At 46.5% G+C, this 14,858-nt stretch overlaps 1 protein-coding gene across 2 annotated transcripts; it reads left to right on the forward strand.

Moving 5' to 3' along the window:
* Nucleotides 1–904: 904 nt before the first annotated feature.
* LOC127301742 (14-3-3-like protein GF14-C) lies at nt 905–3,984 on the forward strand. Of its 2 annotated transcripts, none has more exons than XM_051332007.2 (6): nt 905–1,058; nt 2,129–2,541; nt 2,635–2,713; nt 2,848–2,970; nt 3,464–3,580; nt 3,668–3,984. In XM_051332007.2, the coding sequence occupies exons 2-6, from the start codon at nt 2,150–2,152 to the stop codon at nt 3,728–3,730; spliced, it is 774 nt and encodes a 257-aa protein (XP_051187967.1). In that variant the 5' UTR covers nt 905–1,058; nt 2,129–2,149; the 3' UTR covers nt 3,731–3,984. The 2 variants fall into 2 exon arrangements, with proteins under 2 accessions (XP_051187967.1, XP_051187968.1); XM_051332008.2 differs by lacking the exon at nt 905–1,058 and adding an exon at nt 1,890–1,913.
* The last annotated feature ends 10,874 nt before the right edge of the window (nt 3,985–14,858 follow it).

The raw sequence follows: 14,858 nt of genomic DNA on the forward strand, positions 1-14,858 counted from the left end.
GTGGTTCGCTTTTTTGCATGCATTTGTGGGTCCTTGCAGCACAATCAAGTGTGAAAGCGATTCATAGCAGAGAAACCAAGCCGATTCCTAACTCTGGCATCTTTTTCTTTGAACCGAAGCAACATAGTACATGGTCTACCAGCAATCATATTTTTTAGGGCAGTATAATCATACTCCGCACTATTTAGAGAAAATAACTGTTAAATGTTGCTCCTAACTATTGTGAAGACCGGGTCAGCCTTCATTATCAACACTCGCAATTATCATGTCTTTCTCAGTCGCCGCAACTATCATCGCAAATCACTGATCTTCCTAGCACCACTGATGTGCGGTTCCACTTAGGCTGGTGCCAACGCGGGCGCTAGGAGGGGCGCTACCGCCAGCGACGGGGCGAGAGGGAGGCGAGAGAGGGGCAAGACGGTAGCATCGGGCGGTGGCGCGGGCGCCCGACGTTAGGGCGCGGTACCGCCCGCCTATAGTCCGCGTTGGAGGCGAGAGCGGGGCGAGAGGGAGGCGATAGCGGTGCTAGTGGGGGCGGTAGGGAGGCGGTAGGGATGCGGTAGGGAGGAGAGAGAAGTGAGAACTGACACTATAGCCCGTGCACTGGCACCATGGTGTGAGAGTGAGGTGAGAGTAGGGTAAGAGTGAGGAAAAAACTGATGTACCGAGGCTATAGTGGGGTGATGCATTGGCACCAGCCTTAGTAGACATGATCATTTCTTCAGTGAAACAAAAATTGATGCTGTCGCAGAGGCCCGCAGTCGCCGTCGACGGATCTTAACCTCTCGCTGCCATGTTACCCCCACCGGTGCGCGGACCCACATGTATAGTACAGCCGTAAGCCACCGACCACGCACGCCGAGTCTACGGTAGCCGCCAATGACGCGCGGGCCCCGGGACGCTCGCGTCCCCACGTGGCATCGACCGTCAGCTCCGGCGCGGCGCCGCCGCAGCCTTTCGCTTTATAGCCCCCCACCACCACCACTCACCATTGCGGCAGGCACACAGACCACAGCGAGACCCCGACCGCAAGCCGAGCGCCACCCCCGAAGCTGAAGGTCAGTGCCGCCATTTCTCGTTCCGTTCAAGTCTCTATCCTGCCACTCAGATTTTCTCCCTCGTCCCGCTTGATTTCGCCCTGCGAAATGCCACCGATCGGCGAATTTTCGCCGTTTTTCCCCGGGCGCTGTTCCGGCGTCGCGTCGCGTCGTGGCTAGCAGATCTGGTGGCCTGGGTAACTGCCGGGTTTCGATTCGCGCGAGATCTGCGAGCGTGGCTGCGCGCGACGCGTAGATCCGGCCGAGTTTCGCGAGGCATTGTCGTCTGGAAACGGGGATTTGCTTTCTAGGTTGATCTGCCGAGCGATTTAGCTGGCGAATGACCCCGCTAGTTCTACGATTCGTTTGATCAATCATGTCGGCGGAAATGCTTACGGTGTGGGACTCGGAGCGGGTTGCTTCTGCAGTTAGTGCTTGGATTTAGCGTCCTGGCGGTGGCGGGGGTTACTTGGTGCGATGGCTAGATCTGCTTCGCCAGTGCCAGCTATTTTACTTAATCTTCAATGCTTGATTGTAGCGGATTTTGTAATCGGGTGTTTATTATGACGAGGAACTGGTTTTTTGGTCTCTCTTGTAGGAGAACTACACAATGTTTGGTCACTCCTAGGTGAAATTCTTGTAGTATATACTCCACTTTTATTATTACGAGGAAGTTGTTTTTTGGTCTCCTTTATACATAATGTTTGGTTATTCCTAGGTGAAATGTTGTAGTAGTTTTAAATGTTTGCTTTTACAGCATCTCTGGTTGTCATAACAGACTGCAAGTTTAGACTCACCTGCTAGCCTCATCTAATTTAGTCGGCCTGAACATGGATGCTAGTAGATCATTTAGCCTTGGAGAATTGCCTACTGCAGGTTGGATGGAACTTACAATGCTCATCCTAACTCTTTTGAAATGAGTGTGTCTGTGTGTGCATTTGCTTCCTGTTAACAAACGTGAGCTTGCTGAATGAAAAAGTGCTGATCCGAGTTATGTTGACTGCCATGTCCTTCTTACCGTTGTGCGTATTGTTACTCTTGTCCTACTGGATTTTGGTGATCGCTCATCAGTGCTTCTTATGTCGTTGCAGTAAGTTACTCCGCTGCTCAAAATGTCGCGGGAGGAGAATGTCTACATGGCCAAGCTGGCCGAGCAGGCGGAAAGGTACGAGGAGATGGTTGAGTACATGGAGAAGGTGGCCAAGACGGTAGATGTGGAGGAGCTCACTGTTGAGGAGCGTAACCTCCTGTCTGTTGCCTACAAGAATGTGATCGGGGCTCGCCGTGCTTCGTGGCGTATCGTCTCATCTATTGAGCAGAAGGAGGAGGGACGTGGGAACGAGGAGCATGTCACTCTGATCAAGGAATACCGTGGAAAGATTGAGGCCGAGCTGAGCAAGATCTGCGATGGTATCCTCAAGTTGCTAGACTCGCACCTTGTTCCCATGTCTACTGCTGCTGAGTCCAAGGTGTTTTACCTCAAGATGAAGGGTGATTATCACAGGTTGGACGAGTCCACCACTATTTTTGGTTGCGCTGTTGAATCACCAGTTTGTATGACTATACTGAAACTTTGTAAATTTCTAATTGTGTGCAGGTACTTGGCTGAATTTAAGGCTAGTGCTGAGAGGAAGGAAGCTGCCGAGAGCACCATGGTGGCTTACAAGGCTGCTCAGGTTGGTTCATGTCTTCGCCATCGTATTAATTTCACTTCAGTGCTATGGGAGTATCTGGCCACATTTGCTTTTTAGCGTGTTTGTGAGGCTTGTTGATGTTTGCAAAATATTTTATCATACTATGTGGTGCGCAGGATATTGCTCTGGCGGAACTGGCCCCCACACATCCCATCAGGCTCGGACTTGCACTTAACTTCTCAGTGTTCTATTACGAGATTCTGAACTCTCCAGACAAAGCTTGCAATCTTGCAAAGCAGGTTAGTGTCATATTTATCTTTCTGGCATGCAGTGTTCCAGTCACTCTATACAAGAGTTTCTTCTTTCAACTAGAATGAGTAGATCTTTTAGTGACTGTTCATGATTTTGTTTGCGTGACTTGTGTGAGTTTTATGCAGCAAGTTTATTAGAAATGAATTATATTCCATTTTGAGTTTAAGGATTTGTAGTAACCATTTGACAGTGTCAGTAGCAATTACATGTTTGTGTTCAAGATGTAGTATCTGAAAATGTACATTGATATGATCTGCACTGGATTGTAGACAGTGCTAAAACTTCGCCCGTGATAGTTTAACTTGAAGGATTTTAAATTTAGCTTCCTCATTTTCATGAGGATAACAATTTAGGATATGCGTGTCAACTGCTGCTGTTTTGTCCTAAATTGCCTGACGCGTTGACGTTAGTACTAAGCTGTGCTCTACTCTGCATGCCATGTCATTGATATCTTGTGACCTATCGAACTTTACTTGGCAGGCTTTTGATGAGGCTATCTCCGAGTTGGACACCCTTGGTGAGGAATCCTACAAGGACAGCACATTGATCATGCAGCTCCTGAGGGACAACTTGACCCTATGGACATCTGACCTCACGGTATCTCCTCAATCCAGACCGGTTTGTCGTCTGCCTCGTGGTTTTTAACCCCTAATCAGTAATCATCTGATAATGTCTTGGTTGCAGGAGTTGGGCGGTGCTGAGGATGGCAAAGAAGCCTCGAAAGGCGAAGGCGCCGAGGGCCAGTAACTGTGTTGAATCAATGTGTTTGCGTGTTGAAGTCTGCGTTGTGCCGTGGATGGATTGTCCTGTTCTAGCTGTCTCTCATGTACTCCCCTCCCTCCCTTTTTCCTTGTTGTAGGATGGTAGTGGTCGAAGTAGTTCTATTGCCTTTGCGTCTTTTCTAGTTGGCGCAGTCGGTCCATTTCGGACCGATATTGTTCTGGATTTGACTGCATGGTGTTGTGTCTCACCAGTGGTTTCAATTTAATCGTCTTTGTCTCTTCGGTTTGGCAGTCACTTTCTGTTGCACTTATTCACATTTCGATAGCTTAAAGTAGATCATGTTGACAAAGACCTTGTTGCTGTCTCGCTCACTGAAGGGCATGAACAATGGTGGCATACACAACTAACCGTTCCATGTAAAAAAGTTGTGAGAAGCAACATGATCAATTTTATATTTCCAATGGAAGCTACAACTTTAGTTAGAAAAAAAGAGAAGGGACCTCACAAATATGATACCATGTATCTCTTTCTCTCTTCAAGAAACATGTTTTTCTTTACTATTATATTCGAGTTGGTACGTCGTCAAACATGTTTGATGTCAAAGATTGAAGACATCTTAACCATCCAATCTTACTAAACATCTTCCCCGTGTGATATCCAGCCATCCGTCTGTTGACATCTCCTAATCACCAATCACTTTCCAAAATCAAGGCTACAAGTATTAAAACAGTCATGCAAGATAAGGAAGTAAACAGGAGGTATTAATGGTGGATTGCCACAATTACGGGATGGACAAAATCAAGAATTGCCAAGATCAATGAGGAGGCAATAATTGGTAGTAATACATGGAAGTGTATTATGAGTACATGGAAATTAATCAGGACATTCCATGGCAGAGGAGACAGACGGGGCTGGGCGTGCAATGGTATGAGCGGCAAGATCCGTCCACCCACAGTCCATGGCGCCACCCCGGAGAAATACTGCATCGCGCGCCTCGTTGCGGCCGCCGAGAACCTCACCGGTTGCTTCCTCAGTGTGAGCTGCCGCGCCGGCGTTAGGAGATGAAAGGCCTGCTTCTTGGCCTACGCCAACGCCAACACCAACACCTCCTCCGCGCGCGAGGACGCCTTCCATAGTTCCATGACGTTGTCTTCGCCGGCGAAGCCCGGGAGAAGGCCCCAACTGTTTTGACCTGTCGAGGTCTTCGCACCCGCGCGCAGTCCATGGCGCGGCGCGACGCCGCGAAGGTCTTGGGCGCGGTGGTCCTCAATGCCTCCTCCGCTCTGGCGAGGGACATCACCGGGAAGAACACAGTGCGCGTGTTGGCCGACGTCGCCAGGGGGCATACTACGGTGCTCTTGCTGGCGCAGTGCGTGTGGGACCGCGCGATGGAGTGCATGCCTGGGTGACGCGCCGCGACATGTGACGTCGTGCTTCCCGGGCCTCGATGACGTGCTTGTGCGTGTGGCGACGGCGTTGGGTACAGGCGTACAACTGCATCATTTGAACCGATATGTTCGCGTCGAGCTTGTTCGCCTCCTCGCCGTCGACGTCGGGCAAGAACCCGTGGCCGTCGGCCATGGCCCCCTCGTCCTCCTCGTCCGGTTCAGCAGTCGCATGAGAACCCTGCGACGTTCGTCATCGCCTACTACGGCGACCACACGTGCAGAGCTGGCGTCGGCGACTCGTGCCATCAGGTGGCACCGCTGCTGCCTCCTGCTGTCATCGACCCAACTGTTGTGATCCACGTTTCGTTTTGGGCCAGAAACCACTCAAACTAGGCCCAGATCGATCCCCCTGTTAATTCGAAAAAAAATCACGAGCTAACGGCCGGCTGGCTCGGGCCGAGTCGGGCGAGCTTTTAGCCCGCTACGGGCCTGAAAATTAGGCTCGGCTCGGGCTGCATCTAACGCGGGCCGAGCCCAAAACGAGCCGAGTCAGGAAAAGCTCGGGTCGAGCCAAAAGCTCGGCCCGAACCTCCAGCCTTAGTTAGGAGGATACACTGATGTAACAAACTTTTACTAGCTCTTCTCTGATATTCAATTGTTGACTATTGGAGATTTGAGGACACAGTGTTTTCATATGCTGAATAATTTCAATATTGCTGGTTTTCTTCTATGGCATCGGACGGTCACACTAGGTCATGTTTACGACATTGGCGCAGGCAGAAGTGGACATGCTCCAAGTGATGCCGATCAGCGGGGAGGATGCCGGGCAGGGGTGCGCGGAGCCTGACCTGGCGGTGTCGGTGTCACTGCAGGTGCAACAGCAGTTCATCCATGCCAGTTAAACACAAGAACTCTCGTTAGTAAAAAAATTACCTACTATTGAGTAGATCTGTGAAACCCTTTGTCTTAGTTTCTAGCTTCACGTACCACCTAATAATCAGCAACATAAATGATTGTATGGATTTATCTTTTTTTCCTATCTTGCTCTTCTAGGGAGGCACACTCGTCGCCTCGGAAGAGCTGGTGCTTCTATTTATTTACAAAATTAATCTCAATGGCCTACCCCTCTCTTTTATAAAGGATTAGAAACTATACTAAAAGGTAACTAGCAGTGATACCTGAACATTAGGAGATATCAATCTTAATCCCCAAACTATATAGTATAACTTGCTTAAAAAGGAAGGTATATACAGTCTTTAACATGATCAAGGGAAGGGCATCAGGTATATCATGAAGGGCAAGATCGATGTGCTTACACCATTTGGGAACATGAAGTTGTCCATAAATAAAACGGGTAGATTCACTTGCCTCAAGAAGGATGACAGACACAACAAGGTATATTTACCTTATGTGCTTATTTTGTAGTTCATGGATGCGAGAGAGGTTAATTTTATGGACGTTGCCGGAAATAACCAACTAGCATAGGCCATGGAGAAATGTTGTTGGAAGTGGCAAAAAACCACCGAGTTTTACACATCTGATGCTTTGAGGGAATATCAAAACTCGTTGAAAACTCAGTGAGTTTTACACAACCAACATTTGTGACAGTTGCACATGGAGTAGAGCTTATAGTTAATAAGAGATGAGTAGTGGTCTATTGTTTATCAACATATACTTGGAAAAAATTGTAATCTCAGTGTATTTAAAGTACTATATATATTGCTATCATTTATGTACACTCGATTTTTCATGTTATTTATATCTCCAGAGGGAAAATTGAGAGACCGTAGCAACGCACGGGCATTCAACTAGTAAGACTTAAGATCTCACTTCCTGAAGAGGAGGCTGCCCTCCTCATTCGAATCTACTTTGGACCACCCAAATCTAGTTAAAGGTGTGAGGTAGTAGCTCTAGGGCAGTGCATTGGGCATGCCCTTGCCCTGATGTCCTTGCTAGCAGAGCTGCTCTCTGACCGTCTAGCCTTGCCGTCCTTGGTTGATCCGAGGTCATGGGCCACTCGTCGCTGTATGTGCTGATGCCACTAAGGTCCCCATCTGGGCATTGCAAGGGAGGGTTCCATTGCATGCACCCGTTTTTCCTACTCCCTCCGTCCCAGTTCGCAAGGCAAATTCTCAAAAAATATTTGTCCCAAAATCCCTCACCTCCTAGGCACATTTTGCATTTAATGTGGGAGTAAACTAATTCATTTTTGCATGTAAACACTCATCTTTTCATCTCCCACCACCCACTAGTACTCCATGCATGTGAAACCACCGTGCACTAGTACTTCATGCATGTGAAAGGGTTTCAGTTTTTGCATGTTGTGTGTGAAACGGTTGGAGAACGTGCAAATTTAGAGCCAATGAGAATTCACCTTGGGCCAAGATATTTGAAAACTTTGCCTTGCGAACTGGGACGGAGGAAGTAGTTTTCTCTGGTGGGCATGGGGTTCCTTCAGCTGGTCATTAACCGCATTGAAAAGGTTTCTCGCCCCTGCATGAATAGTAGGGCTTATCCGCGGTTGTTGCTCATGATGCGACCACTGACATGGCGTCGAAGGCTGGTGATGAATCATTGTTGGCAAAGCCCTAGATGAGTCGTCTTTGGTTGGAGAGGAATGTCACTTTGGTGGTTTCACCCCTCATGCTAGGTCATGTATGTCATTGTAGCCTGATGTGTCAGTTGCCTCTGAGTGCGAGGACATCGATGGGATTATGGCTCTCTAGTGGCCGGTGAATCACTAGTCAAAGAGCGAGCAGCCGCCAGGTTATAAAAAGCACTGACGTTTCCGCTCGCTTTCAACCACTGCCACTTTACCTGAGCACTGTGATCGTGATCGGTCAAGTATTGAGTTCCTGCAGTTCTGCTAGTATATACGGACTTACGTGAACTTAAAAGCAAAAAATCTAGGCAAAGGAATTATTATAGTTCATTGAATTAAGAGTGTGTTCGATTTTAGAACCAATGAAATGGAACGGAACCATTTCGCATATAGAGTCAATTCTTATGTTTGGCTGTGGTCGAGTGGTTTCTCGAAAGAGAATATTCTCCCCATATGTGAAATGCATCCATTTCACCGAATTAGTGGAATATGGTGGAACGGTTGTTAATTAGCTACTACTTTGTTTACAACGAAGATTGAGGAACAAGAGGAGTGGCTTCCATGTAAACAAAGTACTCCTTCCTTCCCATCAAAAATAGATTCAAATAAAGTTCGGAAAAGGAAGAAAGTGCATAAGTCGAGGAAAATATAGTAGTAAATCATTTGTCCTTGGGGACACTTGTAAATAATTATCTTTGGTTCCAAGCAAGATCCGTTTAGAAAAAGGTGGTTTGTAGTACGCGTGTGAGAATATGTTTTCCCCAAGCCCGATCTTGGTTTCAGTGCAGCAGAGAAAAGTTATGAGTAAAAATAAGGTCTTTATTCTGGTCATTCCCTCAATGGATGTCACTACAGCCGCTGGCATTCCTTTCTACACCGCAAAGCATGCCTCGTCGCCTGCATACCACCTACCTAATGATGAGCCGCGACGGCGGTCAGTTGCCTCCACCACTGTCGGGGGGAAGACCCCCGGTAGGGCAAAAGACCGAAAACAGCTGGCTCAAGACCGACTGGCCCGCGGTAAAGGCCGGCTGAGGAGCAGCCGGCTGGAGCCGTGGCCGGCTGCCTTGGGAGCCGGCTGGTCCAAAGTCCACGCTGGTCTAGTCATAGCCGTCTGCGCTGTGGCTGGGCCGGCTTCAACTTGTCATATCCGACTTGGGTTGTCTCTCCCCTGACCGGCTCGAAGCTGGTGAGCCTTGCAGGAGAAGGAACTGGAAAGGTGATCCGACTTCTAAAGTCCACGATGATCTCATCCTCCCTAAAGTGCGGGGCACTGTAGAGCAACAGTGCCTCCGTCGGACACACCATCATGGCACACGCCGCGCCGTACGGCTACAGGCCACTCGATGGCGACATGGACACTTCCTGCCCATACCGCTGACTTCGGCAGGAGACAAGACAAGGATTCCACGTCCAACGGCTCCTGACACCGGCGCCTCGTGAAGGAGCGGGAAGCCGGAGCCGGCCAGCCGGCTAGTAGGTCATAGGGACTTCTTTGTGAAGGATAACGTTGCATAGAAAACAAAAAATTTCCTACCGCGAACACGCAATCCAAGCCAAGATGCAATCTAGAAGACGGTAGCAACGAGGGGATTATTGAGTCTCACCCTTGAAGAGATTCCAAAGCCTACAAGATGAGGCTCTTGTTGCTGCGGTAGATGTTCACTTGCCGCTTGCAAAAGCGCGTAGAAGATCTTGATCACGGCGCCACGAACGGGCAGCACCTCCGTACTCGGTCACACGTTCGGTTGTTGATGAAGACGACGTCCACCTCCCTGTTCCAGCGGGCAGCGGAAGTAGTAGCTCCTCTTGAATCCGACAGCACGACGGCGTGGTGTCGGTGGTGGTGGAGAAATCCAGCGGAGCTTCGCTAAGCGTGCGGGAAGTGGAGGAGCGGGGCGGCTAGGGTTTGGGGAGAGGGGGGCGCCGGCCACTAAGGGGTGCGGCCACCTTGGTGGTTCTTTGGGTGGCCGGCCCCCTCCCCTTGTCCCTCATTATATAGGTGGAAGCTCCAAGTGTTGGACTACAAGTCTCCGAATAAGACCCGAACCCAAAACCTTCCATGTGATAGGGAAACCTACCCAAGGTGGGAATCCCACTTGGGGTGGGATTCCCCCCTTCCATGTTGGGGGGTGGCCGGCCCCCATAGGGGGAGTCCACTTGGGACTCCTCCCCCTCTAGGGTTGGCCGGCCATGGAGTTGGAGTCCCTTTGGGACTCCGCCTTCCATAGTGGTTTCTTTCGGACTTTTCTAGAACCGTCTAGAACCTTCCATAGAACCTTCCGGATCATTTTAAATCTCATAAAATGACTTCCTATATATGAATCTTATTCTCCGGACCATTCCGGAACTCCTCGTGATGTCCGGGATCTCATCCAGGACTCCGAACAAAAATTTGAACTCCATTCCATATTCAAGTTCTACCATTTCAACATCCAACTTTAAGTGTGTCACCCTACGGTTCGCGAACTATGCGGACATGGTTGAGTACTCACTCCGACCAATAACCAATAGCGGGATCTGGAGATCCATAATGGCTCCCACATATTCAACGATGACTTTAGTGATCGAATGAACCATTCACATACGATACCAATTCCCTTTGTCACGCGATATTTTACTTGTCCGAGGTTTGATCATCGGTATCACTCTATACCTTGTTCAACCTCGTCTGCTGACAAGTACTCTTTACTCGTACCGTGGTATGTGGTCTCTTATGAACTTATTCATATGCTTGCAAGACATTAGACGACATTCCACCGAGAGGGCCTAGAGTATATCTATCCGTCATCGGGATGGACAAATCCCACTGTTGATCCATATGCCTCAACTCATACTTTCTGGATACTTAATCCCACCTTTATAACCACCCATTTACGCAGTGGCGTTTGATGTAATCAAAGTACCTTTCCGGTATAAGTGATTTACATGATCTCATGGTCATAAGGACTAGGTAACTATGTATCGAAAGCTTATAGCAGATAACTTAATGACGTGATCTTATGCTACGCTTAATTGGGTGTGTCCATTACATCATTCATACAATGATATAACCTTGTTATTAATAACATCCAATGTTCATGATTATGAAACTAATCATCCATTAATCAACAAGCTAGTTAAGAGGCATACTAGGGACTCTTTGTTGTTTACATATCACACATGTACTAATGTTTCGGTTAATACAATTATAGCATGACATATAAACATTTATCATAAACATAAAGATATATAATAACCACTTTTATTATTGCCTCTTGGGCATATCTCCTTCAGTCTCCCACTTGCACTAGAGTCAATAATCTAGATTACATTGTAATATACCTAACACCCATGGCATTCTGGTGTTGGTCATGCTTTGCCCTAGGGAGAGCTTTAGTCAACGGATCTGCTACATTCAGATCAGTGTGTACTTTGCAAATCTTTACTTCTCCATCTTCGATGTACTCGCGAATCGAGTGGTAACGCAACTTGATATGCTTCAGCCTCTTGTGTGACCTTGGTTCTTGTGCATTGGCGATGGCACCCATGTTATCACAGTAAATGATTAATGGGTCCAATGCACTAGGAACCACACCGAGCTCTACAATGAACCTCTTCATCCATACCGCTTCTGATGAAGCCTCCGGAAACCGCTATGTACTCTGATTACGTTGAAGACTTCGCCACCGTGCACCGCTTCGAGCTTGCCCAGCTTCGCAGCACCATTCAATATAAACACGTACCCAGACCGTGACTTAGAGTCATCGGGATCGTTGTTCCAACTTGCATCGGTGTAACCATTTACAACGAGCTCTTGATCACCTCCATAACAAAGAAACATATCCTTAGTTCTTTTCAAGTACTTCAGGATATTCTTGACTGCTGTCCGTTGTTCCATTCCTGGATCACTTTGATATCTGCTAGTCAAACTAACGGCATGCGCTATATCCGGTCTAGTACATAGCATGGCATACATGATAGATCCCATCACGAGGCATAGGGGATATTACTCATCCTTTCTCTTTCTTCTGCCGTAGCCGGTCCTTGAGTCTTACTCAAGACCTTGCCTGGTAACATAGGTAAGAACCCTTTCTTACTTTCGTCCATTCTAAACTTATTTAGAATCCTGTCCAGATATGTACTCTGTGATAGCCCTATTAGGCGTCTTGATCTATCTCTATAAATCTTAATGCCTAATATATACGATGCTTCACCAAGGTCTTTCATTGAAAAACTATTATTCAAATAACCTTTTACACTGCTTAATAGTTCTATATCATTCCCAATCAATAATATGTCATCTACATATAATATTAGGAATGCTACAGAGTTCCCACTCACTTTCTTGTAAATACAGGCCTCTCCATGACACTGTATAAACCCGAAGTCTTTGATCACCTTATCAAAGCGTCGGTTCCAACTTCTTGATGCTTGCTTCAGTCCATAGATTGAATGCTGAAGTTTGCATACTTTGTCAGCATTTTTAGGATCGACAAAACCTTTGGGTTGTACCATATACAACTCTTCCTCAATGTCTCCATTAAGGAACGCCGTTTTGACATCCATCTGCCAAATCTCATAATCGAAAAATGCAGCTATTGCTAACAAAATCCTCACAGATTTTAGCTTCGCTACAGGTGAGAAAGTCTCATCGTAGTCAACTCCTTGAATTTGTCGGAAACCCTTTGCGACAAGTCGAGCTTTATAGACAGTAATATTACCATCAGCATCTGTTTTTCTTTTGAAGATCCATTTATTCTCGACAGCCTTTCGGCTATCAGGTAAGTCTACCAAAGTCCATACTTTGTTATCATACATGGATCCCATTTCGGATTTCATGGCTTCTTGCCATTTGTTGGAATCTGGGCTCATCATCGCTTCTTCATACGTCGCAGGGTCCTCATCATTGTTATCCACAATCATGACATTTAGACAAGGATCATACCAATCAGGAGTGGCACGTTCCCTTATCGATCTGCGAGGTTCAGTAGTTTCCTCGTTCGAAGTTTCATGATCATTATCATTGGCTTCCTCTGTTGCCGGTGCAGCGATGCAGTACAACTTCCGATCTTGCGCTACTTCCGATCAACGAGTATAGATTCATCAATCTCATCGAGTTCTACTTTTCTTCCAGTCACTTCTTTAGTGAGAAATTCTTTCTCAAGAAAGGTTCCGTTCTTAGCAACAAAGATTTTGCCTTCGGATTTGTGATAGAAAGTGTACCCTATAGTTTCCTTAGGGTATCCTATGAAGACGCATTTCTCCGCTTTGGGTTCTAGCTTGTCCGGTTGTAACTTCTTTACATAAGCTTCGCAACCCCAAACTTTCAGGAACGATAGCTTAGGTTTCTTATTAAACCATAATTCATACGGTGTCGTTTCTACGGATTTTGATGGTGCTCTATTTAAAGTGAATGCGGCTGTCTCTAATGCATAACTCCAAAATGATAACGGCAAATCAGTAAGAGACATCATAGAACGAACCATATCTAAGAGAATTCGGTTACGACGTTCAGACACACCGTTTCGTTGTGGTGTTCCCGGCGGTGTCAATTGTGAAAGTATTCCGCATTTCTTTAAATGCATGCCAAACTCATAACTCAGATATTCACCTCCACGATCAGATCGTAGAAATTTAATCTTCTTGTTACGTTGATTTTCTACTTCACTTTGGAATTCCTTAAACTTCTCGAAAGTTTCGGATTTATGTTTCATGAAATAGATATACCCATATCTACTCAGATCATCTGTGAAGGTTAGAACATAACGATAACCACCGCGCGATGCTACGCTCATTGGTCCGCACACATCGGTATGTATGATTTCCAATAAGTCAGTAGCTCGCTCCATCATACCAGAAAATGGAGTCTTAGTCATTTTTCCCATTAGACATGCTTCGCATCTATCAAGTGACTCAAAGTCAAGTGATTCAAGTAATCCATCGGTATGGAGTTTCTTCATGCGTTTCACTCCAATATGACCAAGACGACAGTGCCACATATAAGTATAATTATCATTCAATTTAATTCGCTTAGCATCAATGTTATGTATATGCGTATCACTACTATCGAGATCTAACAGAAATAAGCCATTCTTTTCAGGTGCTCGACCATAAAAGATATTATTCATAAAAATAGAACAACCATTATTCTCAGACTTGAATGAATAACCATCTTGCATTAAACAAGATCCAGATATAATGTTCATGCTCAACGCGGGTACAAAATAACAATTATTTAGGCTTAAAACTAATCCCGAAGGTAGATGTAGAGGAAGTGTGCCGACAACGATCACATCGACTTTGGATCCGTTTCCAACGCGCATCATCACTTCATCTTTCAGTAGTCTTCGTTTATTATTTAGTTCCTGTTTCGAGTTACAAATATGAGCAACCGAACTAGTATCAAATACCCAGGTACTAGAACGAGAACCAGTGAGATAAACATCTATAACATGTATATCAGATATACCTTCTTTCTTTTTCTTGACAAGGCCGCTCTTCAGATCAGCCAGATACTTGGAGCAATTACGCTTCCAATGTCCCTTCTCCTTGCAGTAATAGCACTCATCATCAGGCTTAGGGCCGTTCTTAGGTTTCACAGGAGGCGTGGCAGCTTTCTTGCCACCCTTCTTGAATTTTCCCTTAGACTTGCCCTGTTTCTTGAAACTGGTGGTCTTGTTGACCATCAACACTTGGTGCTCTTTCTTGATCTCAATCTCTGCAGCTTTTAGCATGCCAAAGAGTTCAGGTAACTCCTTGTTCATGTTCTGCATATTGTAGTTCATCACAAAGTTCTTGTAACTTGGTGGCAGTGATTTAAGGACACGATTAATCCCCAGTCTGTTAGGAATCACTATTCCCAAGTCACTGAGTTTCTTCGCATGCCCGGTCATGGCGAGCATGTGCTCACTAACGGAGCTGCCTTCTTCCATCATGCAACTGAAGAAATGTTTCGATGCTTCATAGCATTTCACGGCCGCATGAGTCTCAAAAATAGCTTTCAGCTCTTTCATCAACTCATGAGGATCGTGGTGCTCAAAACGTTTTTGAAGATCGGATTCTAGACTGCACAGGATGGCACAGTGAACTTGAGAGTACCGAGTTTTCCGAGTCTCGTAAACAGCTTTTACTTCATCGGTTTCAGTTTCTGCAGGAGGGTCACCTAGCGGTGCATCAAGCA

Source organism: Lolium perenne, chromosome 7, assembly GCF_019359855.2.
Source record: "Lolium perenne isolate Kyuss_39 chromosome 7, Kyuss_2.0, whole genome shotgun sequence".
In the NCBI taxonomy this organism is placed as follows: domain Eukaryota; kingdom Viridiplantae; phylum Streptophyta; class Magnoliopsida; order Poales; family Poaceae; genus Lolium; species Lolium perenne.